Source organism: Convolutriloba macropyga, chromosome 6, assembly GCF_964194025.1.
Source record: "Convolutriloba macropyga chromosome 6, txConMacr16.3, whole genome shotgun sequence".
Lineage (NCBI taxonomy): Eukaryota > Metazoa > Xenacoelomorpha > Acoela > Convolutidae > Convolutriloba > Convolutriloba macropyga.
The window spans coordinates 28,505,055-28,520,517 of NC_134473.1; the positions used below are offsets into that span (position 1 = coordinate 28,505,055).

Below are 15,463 nucleotides of genomic sequence, written 5' to 3' on the forward strand. Positions count from 1 at the left end.
CGATATGGTCAATTTAAATTTGCAGCATTCAGCCGAGTTAAATAAATAGCTTTATAATGAAATCCGGTTCGTATAGGATCAAAACTTTGCTGGTACTTAGACTGTCGTTCCATATAAGTCAAGTTCAAAATTGACATACGTTTCATTTAATTTTGATTTAATTAATTATTTCTAATTTTATAACTTTATCCTATTTGTGATAACCAGGTGATAATTAATAGCTAATGTGAACGTCTTGAAAAGGCATGCTTGACAAGAGATGAGATGCCATGTCCAAACTTAGAGACGCGCCGAGCCAAACTGATCAATGGGGGGATAAGGTGCAATTACTTATTAGGGGGTATTAAAAAGACAGTGTAGTAACAATTAAGTGTGGTAAAATTAGTTGTTAGTCCGTTTTAACACGTCTTAGATTGCATGTATATAACTCACCAAGGTAGTACACTTTAACGTATTTTGACTTATTAAAGCCAGCTAAGCTCACCCATTAATTAGAAAGCGCCTTAAAGGGTAAATTGGTAATTATATAATAACATAATTTGAAAAGTAGCATCATTAAATTAAACCAAAATTATCATTCGTCGACTTTTGACTAATCATCAGTTCGTTTCAGATGCTTTTAATGATATAGATAATAAGAAAGTTATAATAAAAAAGATTCTTGCCATTAAAAGATCCAATTATATTTTGGCCAGTAGCTTTTATTACAATAACTAATTCGCTCCTGGTAATTACAAAACTGTGCTTTTAATATTAATCAAGCAATCATTTTATTGGGTGACAAAATCTAATGAAAAGACATCGACCAACTGAAAGCTGCAAAAGCTAAACATTACCAATCACAACGCAAGTTCTCAAGTTGAGCTTTCTTCTTATTTTTATCAAAAACTTCATGTTCCGAAAGTGAGAAGAACAGTAAGTATCCGCAGACGATAAAACATTTTGGATAACGGACAACATTCCTCCAGTCCAGGTAATTTTTTCCATAATTCTTCCTTTTTTAGCTAGGTTACGCTAAATTTCCAAGTTTTAACGAATCATTTAATATCTTCAGGTTTTTTCAAATTTTTTTCAAAATTTTTAGCTTCTTAGGCAGTTATTAATATTTATTTTTCCCTTTCAACGTTTATTTTTTCTAAAATTGGTATCTTTATTATCAAATTCTATTAATAATTTTATTTCATCGTAAAACTTCTACTTTCAATTTGAGTCGGAGTCTGAACAAAAAGTTCACCACAATCCTTAGCCGTTCTTTTTTTCGTATTTGCAATTTGCTCTGTTGAAAACAATTGAAGATAATTGAACAAATTTGATGAATAGAAGAGAGCGGAAATGTCGGCAATTTCACGACTTCCGTTTCCGGCCTCCTGATTGGCTGAAACAACGGCGTGAAAGTGAAGTCGTGCTGTTACGTAATAGTTGTTCTCAATTATGCAAATTACCCTGTTGATTAGATAAGGAAGTGGCCAGGCAATTATTAGAGAAAATGGATGAAAAATGTGCTTTGTTGATCGAAATGTGAATTGAATGCCACGCTGTGGGTCTTAACTTCTGTTTTGTTGAAGATTTGATCTGAAGAATCACTTGAATTAAGGTTAAATAGAAAGTGTTTCCGTTTTGCTGAATTAAAAAGCTCCAAAAAATCTTTTCTTTTGGAATTGGAGTTCAGTTGAGAAGTGCCAACAGGAAATTTAAGTTTCTTCCGTCATTTTGAAAATGTGCAGCTTGAACACCAGTAAGTTTATTTTGATATTGTTTGTTAAGATAATGTTATATAGGGAAAATTCTATAGATTTTGTTTGCTTTTTGTTCCGAAACAGAGGCAAAAATTTGCTTAAAATAGTGAAAATCATTTTTTCAGAAATGTGATCGAAATTTTTGTTCAACTAGTTGTGAAGTTCTCGCACTTATCTCTCTTCAACTTTGCCCTAATTTCGTGTTTTCTGAATCTTTTGACCCCAAGATAATGTGACCCCGTCATTGCTCTGTGAAAAGTCAAAAGCAGCAAGCCTAATTAATCTTGAATAAAAATTTTCAAAGAACAAAGCAAAGTGTCAACAGCGTGATCAAAATCTCCCTAAAAGCAATCTCACCTCAACTTTTCTCAAATTTTGACTCCCTAATTGAGTTAAAATTGAGTTACTCCCAATTTAATCCATATAAAATGCCCCGAAATAAGAGCAGTGTGTCAAAAAATGAAAAAAGAGCCCCTTTAGAGGATTTATTGTCTTAAGGGGGACTTTTCCTTACTTTTATACCCTCTCCTTAACAATTTAATAGCCCTTGTGGGGCTATAATGATAGTTATTTACTATCTAAAGGGAGTAATTTGTGCCCTGTTTTCCCAAGTTGCGTCTCAAGTCCTGTGCCCAAATTGACTTATTAGGCCTGATTAAAATAAACAATGGATCAGACTAGAGCAATAACATTTCACGCGTTACTCAGTCATCCCGGCAGCTATCTCACGTTGTTAAGGCAGGCCACATTATATCCATCTCTCACCCATTCACAAGCTGCGTGAAATAAATCTATCACTACTAATTTTAGGGAGAGCCGGCCCCATTAAAGTTACTTAGTTTACTTTTTGTATTATTATTGATGCGTTTATCATATTGACTCACAAAAAATGAGAAAATGTTACAATTTTAAGTTTTGCTTTTGCGTCTTTTTCCTATTCCAGAATCTTCATCTATGGGAAATCATTTAGCTTTAGTTACAATAAACCTTGTGCTTCTAGTTTAGAAAACTTTACCCGTTTTCTTTGAATGAAAACTAAAAAAATGAAAAGTAGAAGTTGGAGCATCTATTGTTTCATCTGCCTACTAAACAATTATACCAAATCCGCCTTTTAGATCTTCACAAGATCCTTAACATGATTATGCTCAAATCCATGGAGCAATCTGGAATTCCTTTGCCAACAACCCAAACGCCAAACACAAATTTCCAGTCAGGAAAAGTTACCAAAACTACAAGCAAGCTAAAGACTGGAGGTCAGAAGCCCAAAACCAAAGGCATATACCAACCATGGAAAGAAGAGGTCACCAAGTCACCGACGCCCGAGATAAAAGAACCCAAACGCAGTTCGGAACCGATTTCAAAAAGTGAGTCATTACCCAAATCCGAAACGAAGCAGTCCAAAATCCCAGCAACTATAAGCGGCAAAGTTTCACCAGTAAGCACAAGTATTCATACAACAAATAGCAGTACAAACACAAACATTTTCCCAGCTAGCAATAATTTCAAAGACTTGTTCGACCAACCACAAAAACCAACAGCAGCTTTTCCCGACTTTTCCACAGCTTTCGCTGGACTCCCAAGCTTGCAGACAAGTCCGACTTTCAAAACAGACGCTAATAAATATCCAAATGCCGCAGTACTGAACAACCCTACTAATTTAATGCTTGCATATCAACAGTTGCTAAGCAACAGCACCCAAAATTTTCCCAACTTGACAAATAACCCTTTCAGCAATGCTCTGACAGCATTCTCTCCTAAAATATCACCCACGGCTGATCCAGTTTTTCCACATTTTCCAGCGAATCCTATGACAAATTGGAATCCGCTACAGCAATCTGCAAACTCTCTCTTCAATTTTAATAACGGCAATACAAATCAAAGTTCCGCAGCTCTAAAATCACCGGTAAAACCAAACTTGCCCAACTTTCCAGATCTTAGTAATGTCGGAAATCTGGGCGCGACTTCAAATCCAGCTCGGATTCAAGGCCAAACACCGGCTAGAAACCTGCCAGTAACGCCAAGTCAGTTTCCAAACCAGTTTTTGAACAATACGTCCACGTTTCCGCAAAGTCAGTTAACACCCAAGATTTCGCCAGTACAAAGTTCAAACTTTATGGCCGAGTTCTCAAATTTCGTGAACGGAAATCAAAATCCGGCTGCCAAATTTAATCAAAACTCAGCAAACCCACTTTTTAGCCCGGGTTGTATTCAACAACAAAGCTTAATGCTACAAAGTCACGATTTTGCAGCTAAAAAGACCAGCAGCGAAAAGTCAGCATGCCAATGTCCAAATTGTCTGCAATCGAAAACAGCACAAATTTTCGGCTTCTTTCCAAACCAAAATGGACCGAATAAAAAGGCAGTACACAGCTGCCATATACCTGGCTGCGGAAAAACGTACACCAAAACTTCGCATTTGAAAGCACATTTGCGATGGCATACGGGAGAACGACCCTTTGTATGCAATTGGCTCTTTTGTGGAAAACGGTTCGGAAGAGCTGAAGACTTGCAAAACCACATGAAGTTACATACAGGAAGCAAAGCTGTGCTTAGATGCCAAAATTGCAGCGAGTCTTTTACAGAAACAAGCGAACTTGAAAAACACGCCAAAAACTGCTTTGGAAAGAAATAAAACCCACTTTAAATGTAATTCTCTAATCAATTTTAGTTCACAAAAAGCAGTTTAATAAATTATATTATCCACTGAATTTTAGGTTATATTTATGGTACACTTTTCAAATAGTTTCTAGGGAAATAAAATTTTAGTTCAATTACAAATTTTGTATTCAGTTTCTGGATCTTTTCCGTTTGTGCCCCCCAACCCACCCCACCCCCCAGCTTAGTGGGCGCATATTATTTGCACACCCCAGACGCACGTGCCATATTTTTACATAATGATTTGCTATGTAACAGCACGTGCTCTGTATTTGAGGGGCGCATAACGTACTGGGTGGGGGCACAAACAGAAAAGATCCGAGTTTCTTTCTGGTGAGCAAGAAGACAATTTTAGCGCAAGATATAGTGAAAATAGTGAAAAACCAGATATGAAAGATAACGCAGTTGTTTAAGAAATTACGTTGTTTAAGTTGTTTAAGTTAAAAAAAATTGCTGCTCTTTATTAATAAACACGTACTGTTAACTTATTGCTTACAAAATTTTACGCCAATTTTTTTTTACCATTTACGGCATAAACTGCGCTCAAAGAATGAAGCTCATAGTTGGGAGCAAAATAAAGTTTGTTTCATAGTAGGAAGCTTTTATTAATTGCATCGAGGTTTTTACCACTGAAGAAGGTGTTATGATGCCCTTCAAAATTTTCCGGTTGGGTGTCAATAAAACGTTGCGCATGAAATAAAAACATATTTCTAGGCCAATCTCTTGAGCGATTGTCTGTGAAGAGTGGAAAATATAACGTTTCGTAAGTTAAACTCTTTAGCCGAAGTCAAAAACAATTAGAAAGAGAAAGTAGTTTCTATTGATGCATCGTCCTGAAATGGGTAGAGAAATGGGTTGTGAAAAAACTTGAATACATGCTCTATTTTAACATTAAAACACTATTGAGGAGCTATTATTGTCATGTTGCTGTTCAAGACGTTTTTCCTGGCAACTTCCATCTTCTTCAAATTCTATCAATCTATAGATGTTTTTGCATAGACTATTTCGTTTTTGTTACATTCATTTTTTAGTATCCAGTTCTCAAAAGTGATTACGAAAAAAATTTGGCAAAAAAACTATATGCAGAAAAAAACTAAATCTAATAAAACTAAATTCAATCAAAAGGCCAGATTTCTATGTTGTTTTTATTTTTTGTGTGTTCAGCTGTTCTAATGTCAATTGAACTAAACTGCATTACAAAAGAACAAAAAAGAAAAAAGTAAACTTTGATGAAACGACGAAACTCTTATACTGTTATAGAAATTTTACTTTCCAGTCTCTTTCTTTATTTTGACTTCTGTTCAGCAGATTGACGTTAACACTAAAAATGTTCGAGTCGTAAAAAAAACGTAGCACCTAATTACTAGGTAATTGAGCAGCTATTAAAAAACAGTTATTGGGCGCGCTGAACAGCCGATGTCAATCCACTTGGTTTACGTCCAAACAGCAAAGCTTTTCTATTATTTGATTAATAAATCATATTAAACAGAAAAATTGACAACAATTGGACAAAAAAATCTCATATTGTGTTAGAGACGAATAGACACAATTCCAGGGACAATGAAAATAGAGGAGTAACAATATCATGACAAACATAATTCAACGCTACAATAAATCGATTTTTTCACAATTTGTCCAACTACTAAATTTATGAAAGAGTCAATTTCTAAAGTTGGTCTATATTTTGTGAAAAAAACTAGCAACAAGCTTGATCAGAGCCAATTTTGCGATTTATTCACAAAATTCACAAAAATGTGATTACTACAACTTGAATTCTTTTGACATTTATCACGAAACAAACAAATTGTTACTCAACAAAGCTGAACAGATGATTAAAGGGAATACATAGTAATGAAATAATTAAACGGTAATCTATGTAGCTGTAATACAGTTCAAAAAAGCTTACAGAGTTGAAGCTGCTGAAAAAAAACGGGCGATTTAAATCTTTCTTTGTCATAACTGTGAGAGCTGCTATAGCACTCTTACCATACTACCTGCGTTGATCACAATTCAATTAGAAGTTTTGCATTCTGTAGACCTTTTAGTCTCATTTTTCATACGTTTCTGAAAAATTTTCTTTTTTCTTTTTCATCTTATGGTGATCTTTTTTGTCTTTTAGCAAATAATTCTGTCTTCAAACCTGTATCATAGATTTCTGCGTTTTCAGCACTGTACTGAAAGAAATATTTGAAAAATTAGTACAAATTCAAGCAATATAGCTAATTTTTAGAATTTCAGGCTTACTTAAATTCCTCAACTTTTTTGAACTTTCTAATTTGACAAACAATCAGAAATAAGCACTCACTCAAGCAACAGAGTCAGCCTGCACATTTAATATTATGTACAATTTTACAAGTTGCCTCCAGTTTTTTTATCACATGTGCTATAAATTCAAACATTTTCTTTAAATTGGATAAAAAATAGCTTCCTTGATTTTAAATTTAGCTAGATAAGATCATTTTTGAAAGTTAAAACATTTAATTACTAAAATACTACAAATTTGAACTTATTGGATCACACAATACTACAAATTTGAACTTATTGGATTTAAATTGTGTAACCCCATATTGTCGAATTTTAATTATTTTTTTGAAAATTCAACGTATTTAACTCTCAAAAAAATATGTTTCTTTTATTACTGAACACAAATCTCAGTCAAAATTGGCCAAAAACAAACCATTATAGCAGACACTATTTCTAAAGCAAAATTCATCAAATATAGAACTAAAGGAAAAACAACAATTAGTAGTGAAGCTTAGATAAACCTTGCCATGAAACTTGTAACTTATTGGAAGATTACATAACTGATCATACGAACAAATAAATAAAAAACATTTGATTTTTTAAAGAAAAGTGGAAAAATAACAAATACCAAAGTGTTGTAAAAAATCGATTGTTTTTTGTTAGCAAGATTGCCAAGATGAAGTAAATTTTTCAACCAACGATACAATTCGAACCTGAAGCAGTATAAAATTTGAAAAAGATAGAAGATAATAAAATCCGAAAAAGAAGATAATTTTTCTTTGCTTAAAACATTGCGCAGAAAACTTTAAAATTCTTAATTCCATTTTTATTGAATTTATATGTTTTCTTGAAAGACCAATATTTTGACAAATCATCAATTCATGCTTTCAATAAAGGGAACTAAAACAAAATTTTTTTGGCATGGCTGTTTGTGATTATATGGAGGGAATTGCAAGCATGCAGAAGTTGCTTCCCAAAAACAATCTCCTTTTGATAAAAACACTTTAAAGATTTCATGAAAAAAACATGCAGTTTTCTTTGGCTTGTTTATTTTATGACTAAAATCTTTCTATTGCATGGCAATTCTAATAAGTGGACAGTCCGAGATAGACATATTACTTCTCAAGATAGTTGTAATAGTTGCAAAACAAACTTACAAAATTATTACAAACAAAACCAGCTTCATCCAGCTTTAAATTCTTTAGGGTACAAAAGAACAGGATGTTATCCAATGAACGCAAAAATAAAACAAAATTTTCGAGTAGTTGGAATTTTTTTAATAACCCAGACGCAATTATTTTTGTTTCTATGCAGGTCATTAGATATGGAGAAAAACAAAAATTGTCAACGTAACTGATCCGGTTTCTTTGGCAATCTGGTGCCGTATAACTTGAATTCAGCAGTAAATTAGAGTCAGCTATAATTCAAAAAACGTTCTTTAATTACTACATTTATGAAACCAACAAAACAGATAATTTTCAATGACATCTTTTCCGTTTTAATTAACAACTTTAACGCAGTTGAAGCTTCGATTTTTCTGAAAAATTTGAAGCAAGCTGAGAATCAATCCAAATTTGCAAACAAAGACTTCAACTGGCAAATTGAACCAGTAACTCTATATAAAAACAGATATCGTGCGAAAAGAGCTGTTGTGTATTGTACATTTTTTAATGCATATTGAGCATCCTTGAATTAAAGTTATTTTTGTCAAAGCTCTTCAAAAGAAATATACTCAACACACTTTTCAGCAAATCCGAACTTGTTTGCAAATTTTCCCCACAAGCCAAAAAAGTACCCCTAGACGAACTGGGTCGGTTATCTGCTAAGATCTTGTAAGAGTCTTGCAAATAACGGTTATCTGCTAAGACGCAAGATTGCAACGGTTATCTGGTAAGACACTTACAAGATCCTTACCAGATAAGCGTTTCATCTTTTTTGATTAAAGCATCCAAAAAAGTCTGTGTTTTCCACCCTATTGGAAAACACAGCAGAAAGAAAAGTTTCAACGCGAAGAACTTTGAAACACAAATAGAGGTACAAAAAAAGTATTGCTGTTTGTCAGCATGGCCAACATATAAAACTCTTCTGCCGCTAAATTAAACAGCCTGTAAACACAAAAATTAACATTCTTGGTAACCGTAAAGACTATTTTCCCTAATATACTTACCAAACAAACAGATATGACTGCATCACATTCCGCACAAAAAAGCTGCACATTTTTGCTTTTTGGGGTAATGTGGATTAATTCCATCTGGTGCCATTAAAAATGTTTGTTGAAGTAGGAGTTTGTACCCATCGCAAACTGGTTTTTTGAAAAAGTTTTCCATGCCAATTTGTGGGGCGTCAAGATACACAACGATACACACATACAGCGAAACTGTGTAGAAATATTATGTACAAAGCATTCTTTGATCTGTTCAATACTACTCACAATCAAGTTGTCCTAACTGATTGAACTTTCTAACCATCAGACAATTTATCCTTCGGTAGTCTGTTGTCATGAATCAGATATTGCTTTTTATTTTGTATCATTTGTTATCCTTAAAAAAAAGCACAAAAACTGCAGCTTTTCGCAAAAAGTCAATTGAATAGCAAAAGTCATCACAGAAGTATTAACAATGCTTTATAACGGTTTTAAATATAGATTACAGTAGTAAACAGTGTTTGCCGGGTACCCGAGACACAATTGGGTGACTTCAAAAAAAAGGTATATACTGAATTTTGTTGTGTTAGTACAAATAGGATTTCCAGTTGTATTTCAACCAACCATACAAAGAATTTATATTTTGCTACCTAGACAGCCTGTAAACACAAAAAACCAGCTTTGTTGGTCACCGTAAAGACTATTTTTTTTTAATATACATACCCAGCAAACAGATATGACATCATCACAATCCGCACAAAAAGCTGCAGATTTTCGCTTTTTGTGGTAATGTGGATCAATTCCATCTGGGGCCAACAAAAATGTTAGTTGATGTAGGAATTTAAACTCATCGCAAACTACATTTCTGAATAAAAAATTCCATGCCAATTTGTAGGGCATCAATGTACACAATGATACACACATACTGCGGAACTATGTCGATCAAAAGAAATATTATGTACAAAGCACTTTTTGATCTGTTCAATACCACTGAAAATCAAGTTTTCCCAACTGATTGAACTTTCTACTCATCAGGCAATATACCCTTCAGTAGTCTGTTGTCATGAATCAGTTTTTGCGTCACTCTTTTTATTTTGTATCATTAGTTATCCTCTAAGAAAGCACAAAAACTGCGGCTTTTCACAAAAAGTCAATTGAATAGCAAAATTAATTACAGATGTATTAACAATGCTTTATGATGGTTTTTAAAAGAGATTACAGTAAAAAACAATGTTTACCGGGCACCCGAGACACAAATGGACGACTTCAAATCAAAAGGTATATACCGACTTTTTGTTGTGGTAGTACAAATAGGATTTCCAGTTGTATTTCAACCAACCATAAAAGGAATTTTTATTTTGCTACCTGGACAGCCTGTAAACACAAAAAACAACATTCTTGGTCACCGTGAAGTCTATTTTTTTAAATATACATACCAAACAAACAGATATGATTTCATGACATTCCGCACAAGAAAACTGCAGATTTTGTCTTTTGGGGGTAATGTGGATTAATTCCATCTGGTGCTATCAAAAATGTTAGTTGAAGTAAGAGTTTGTACCCATCGCAAACTAGCTTTTTGTAAAAAGTTTACCATGCCAATTTTTCCGGCGTCAAGATACACAAATATACACCCATACTGCGGAACTTTGTCTATCAAAAGAAATATTTTTTACAAAGCATTTTTTGATCTGTTCAATACTGCTGAGAATCAAGTTCTCCCAACTTATTGAACTTTCTAACCATCAGAAATGTTTTCTTCGGTAGTCTGTTGTCATGAATCAGTTATCGCGTCAATCTTTTAATTTTGTATCATTTGTTATCCTCTAAAAAAGCAAAAAAACTGCAGCTTTTCATAAAAAGTCAATTGAATAGCAAAATTCATCACAGCTGTGTTAACAATGCTTTATAACAGTTTTAAATATAGATTTCTGTAGTAAGCACTGTTCGCCGTGCACCCGAGACACAAATGGGCGACTTCAAATTGAAAGATATATACTGACCTTTTGTTGTGGTAGTACAAATAGGATTTCCAGTTGTATTTCAACCAACCATACAAAGAATTTTTATTTTTGCTACCTAGACAGCCTGATAACACAAAAACCAAGATTTTGATCAACGTAAAGACTATTTTTCTTAATATGCTTACCTACAAACAGATATGACGTCATGACATTCCGCACAAGAATGCTGCAGATTTTTGCTTTTGGGGTTAAAGTGGATCAATTCCACCTGGTGTCATCAAAAATGTAAGTTGGACAAGGAAATTGTACTAAACGCAAACTAGGTATCTGACAAAAATTTTTCTTGCCATTTTGTGTGGCGTCAAGATGCACAACGATGCACACATACTGCGGAACTGTTCAATGCTACTGACAATCAAGTTTTACCAACTGGTTGAACTTTCTAACCGTCAGTTAACTTGTCCTTCGGTAATTTGTTGCCATGAATCATTTATCGCGTCAATCTTTTTGTTTTGTATCATTTGTTATCCTCTAGAAAAGCACAAAAACTGCAGCTTTTCTCAAAAAGTCAATTGAATAGCAAAATTCATCACAGATGTTTTATCAATGCTTTATTACGGTTTTAAGTATGGATTAAAGTTGTGAACAGTGTTTGCCGGGCACCCGAGACAAAAATGGGTGACTTCAAAATAAAAGATATTTACCGACTTTTTGTTGTGGTAGTACAGATAGGATTTCCATTTGTTTTCAACCAAGCATACAAAGAGTTTTTATTTTGCCAGCTAGACAGCCTGTAAACGCAGAAACCAACATTGTTGCTCACCGTAAAGACTATTTTTTTATTATGCTTACCAAACAAACAGATATGACTTCATCACATTCCGCACAAAAAATTTGCAGATTTTTGCTTTTTGGGGTAATGCGGATCAATTCCATCTGGTGCCATCAAAGATTATAGTTGAAGTAGGAGTTTGTACCCATCGCAAACTAGTCTTCTGAAAAAAATTTTCATGCCAAATTATGGGGCGTCAAGATACACAACCATACACACATACTGCGGAACTGTGTCTATCAAAAAAATTTTTTGTACAAAGCATTTTTTGATCTGTTCAATAATACTGAAAATCAAGTTTTCCCAACTAACTGAATTTTCTACCCTTCAAACAATTTACTCTTCGGTAGTCTGTTGACATGAGCCAGCAATCGCGTCACTCTTTTTTGAATCATTCGTTACCCTCTAAAAAAGCACAAAAACTGCAGCTTTTCTCAAAAAGTCAATTATATATTAAAATTCATCACAGATGTTTTATCAATACTTTATAAAGGTTTTAAGTATGGATTACAGTAGTGAACAGTGTTTGCCGGGCACCCGAGACAAAAATGGGTGACTTCAAAATAAAAGATATATACCGACTTTTGTTGTGGTAGTACAAATAGGGTTTCCAGTTGTATTTCAACCAACCATACACAGAATTTTTATTTTGCTACCTAGACAGCCTGTAAACACAAAAACCAACCTTGTTGGTCACGTTGAAGACTATTTTTATTAATATACATACCAAACAAACAGATATGATTTCATGAAACTCCGCACAAGAAAGCTGCACTTTTTCTTTTGGGGGTAATGTGGATCAATTCCATCTGGTGCCTTCAAAAATGTTATTTGAAGCAGGAACTTGTACTCATCGCAAACCAGTTTTCAGAAAAAATTTTCGATGCCCTTTTGGGTGGCGTCAAGATACACAACGATACACTCATACTGCGGAACTGTGTCTTTCAAAATAAATATTATGTACAAAGCATTTTTTGATCTGTTCAATACTAGTGAGAATCAAGTTTTCCCAACTCATTGAACTTTCAAACCATCAGACATTTATTCCTCGGTAGTCTGTTGTCATGAATCAGTTATCGCGTCAACCTTTTTATTTTGTATCATTTGTTATCCTCTACAAAAGCACAAAAACTGCATCTTTTCACAAAAAGTCAATTGAACAGCAAAATTCCTCACAGATTTCTTAACAATCTTTTATAATGGTTTTAAAAATAGATTAAAGTAATAAACAGTGTTGGCTGTGAACCCGAGACACAAATTGGTGACTTCAAAATAAAAGATATAAACTGACTTTTTGTTGTGGTAGTACAAATATGACTTCCAGTTGTATTTCAACCAACATTAAAAGGAATTTTTATTTTGTCACCCAGACAGCCTATTAACACAAAAAACAACATTTGTGGTCACCTTAGAGACTATTTTTTTAAATATACTTACCAAACAAACAGATATGACTTCATGACATTCCGCACAAGAAAGCTGCAGATTTTGGCTTTTGGGGGTAATGTGCATCAATTCCATCTGGAGCATTCAAAAATGTTATTTGAAGCAGGAACTTGTACCCATCGTTAACTCGGTTTCTGACAAAAGTTTTCCATGCCATTTTGTGGCGTCAAGATACACAAGGATACCTTCATACTGCGGAACTGTGTCTATCAAAAGAAGTATTATGGACAAAGCATTTTTTGATCTGTTCAATACTACTGACAATCAAATTTTCCCAACTGATTGAACTTTCGAACCATCAGACAGCTTATTTTTTGGTAGTGTGTTGTCATGAATCAGTTATCGCGTCAATTTTCTTATTTTGTATCATTTGTTATCCTCTATAAAAGCACAAAAACTGCATCTTTTCACAAAAAGTCAATTGAACAGCAAAATTCATCACAGATGTGTTAACAATGCTTTATAACGGTTTTAAATATAGATTACAGTAGTAAACAGTGTTTGCCGGGCACCCGAGACACAAATGGGTGACTTCAAAAAAAAGGTATATACTGAATTTTGTTGTGTTAGTACAAATAGGATTTCCAGTTGTATTTCAACCAACCATACAAAGAATTTATATTTTGCTACCTAGACAGCCTGTTATCACAAAAACCAACTTTCTTGATCACCGTTAAGACTTTTTTTCTTAATATACTAACCAAACAAACAGATATGACTTCATGACATCCCGCACAAAAAGCTACAGATTTTTGCTTTTTGGGGTAATGTGGATCATTTCCATTTGGTGCCATCAATAATGTTAGTTGAAGTAGTAATTCGCACTCATCGCAAACTAGAATTCAGTAAGCAAGCTTTCCATGCCATTTTTTGTGGCGTGAAGATACTCAACGATGCAGACATACTGCGGAACTGTGTCGATCAAAATAAATATTATGTACAAAGCATTTCTTGATCTGTTGAATACTACTTAAAATCAAGTTTTCCCAACTGATTGAACTTTCTAACCATCAGACAATTTAACCCTTGGTATATTGTTGTCAAGAATCAGATATTGCCTCACTCTTTTCAAAATTAAAAAAATGGAAATGAATTGAAAATGAAAATTGAAAAAGACTCACTTTTGTTGTTGTTGTTGTTGTTGTTGTTGTTGTTGTTGTTGTTGTTGTTGTTGGGGATTTTCTTTACAGAGGGGATTTCTCCCGATCAAAACAGTTATAGAAAATTAGTCCATGTCTCTTAGCAGTGTTGAGAGTCACAACAGATCTGCCTCGTGCAGACGTTTTCTGGTTTGTACCTTTATCATGATACCATTCCACAATTGCATAAAATCATTCCACAATTCGTTTGATTTTCAGAACTGATATAGTTTTTCTTGTAATTAGCAGTGTAGTTACCTGCAATTTATGTTTTTCGCGCTTTGGTCGGGTCCCTGAAGCTAATTGGAACATTAGTTTTCAGTAATTCAACAATTTTTCTTTTTTGTGAAATCATGAAATTTTGTTGATATTGATTTTTTGTCAAAACACACAAAGCTCCCTGGCCTTTACTGCGAGGTGGGAAAATTTTTCCCACTTCGCTGTAGAGGTCTTGGGTGTCCAGCAACTAGCCAGTGGACTCCGAACTTGTCCAGAATTACTTCCGAGACGAACATTTCAGTCATTTTGCAAGAATTTTGGCCGTATTAATAGTCCAAAAATCAGGGTACACTACATGTGTTTGACGATTTCTTTACAACTACAGCACCAATTTCAACGGGAATGGTCTTGTTTTGTTGACACTGAACCCCTCTTGGTTGCAGAGTGTGGTTGGTTTCTCAAATCGGTATATACAAAAAGTTATTAATGTTTAAATTCGAAAAATGTCGTATTTTCGGTACAACAAAACAGATGATTTGCGGAATAAATGTTAGTGTTTTAGAATCCTCAGTTAGTGGGGAGTATCCCCATATATGTTTTTCATAGCGTTTTACGGAATTGTGATAGTCAAATTTGGCTCTGAAGTCAGGTCACCTCGCTTTTTTGGTCATTTGGCTGGGTACATATTTCTTGCTATAACTTCTTCTAGAATGCACCGATTGTGCTCATTTTTTAATATGATACGTATCTCAAGCAGTGCTACAAACTGCAGTAAGGGGGTTTATTTTTGTTCGACCGTTTTAGAGAAATTGGCCAGTAAAGTTGCCCTTGATTTTACCTATAAAAGCGTTTGACAGGACTGGGTCCGGGTCTGGTCACCTTGACTTTCGTCACTTCTGGTATAAATTATACTGTTTTGAATAGCCCGTTTAACGCAGATTCCGAATATATACACTTTACATAGCATTTTCTGTGGTTTAGGTGTTCAATTTTAGCTCTGGATGTTGTGCATCACTCCTCTAAGGTCATTTGGTACGGTACCTTCTTTTTGCTATAACCCCTTGAAGAGCGCACCGATTGGTCTC

General features: G+C 34.2%; 1 protein-coding gene across 3 annotated transcripts; it reads left to right on the top strand.

Annotated features, from left to right (window-relative positions):
• The first annotated feature begins 690 nt into the window (after nucleotides 1-690).
• LOC142340912 (uncharacterized) lies at nucleotides 691-4,528 on the top strand. Of its 3 annotated transcripts, none has more exons than XM_075391686.1 (2): nucleotides 691-915; nucleotides 2,852-4,528. In XM_075391686.1, the coding sequence occupies exon 2, from the start codon at nucleotides 2,872-2,874 to the stop codon at nucleotides 4,366-4,368; it is 1,497 nt and encodes a 498-aa protein (XP_075247801.1). In that variant the 5' UTR covers nucleotides 691-915; nucleotides 2,852-2,871; the 3' UTR covers nucleotides 4,369-4,528. The 3 variants fall into 3 exon arrangements, with proteins under 3 accessions (XP_075247801.1, XP_075247799.1, XP_075247800.1); XM_075391684.1 differs by having other exon boundaries at nucleotides 691-973; nucleotides 2,852-4,527; XM_075391685.1 differs by lacking the exon at nucleotides 691-915 and adding an exon at nucleotides 1,654-1,735 and having other exon boundaries at nucleotides 2,386-4,528.
• Nucleotides 4,529-15,463: the final 10,935 nt, after the last annotated feature.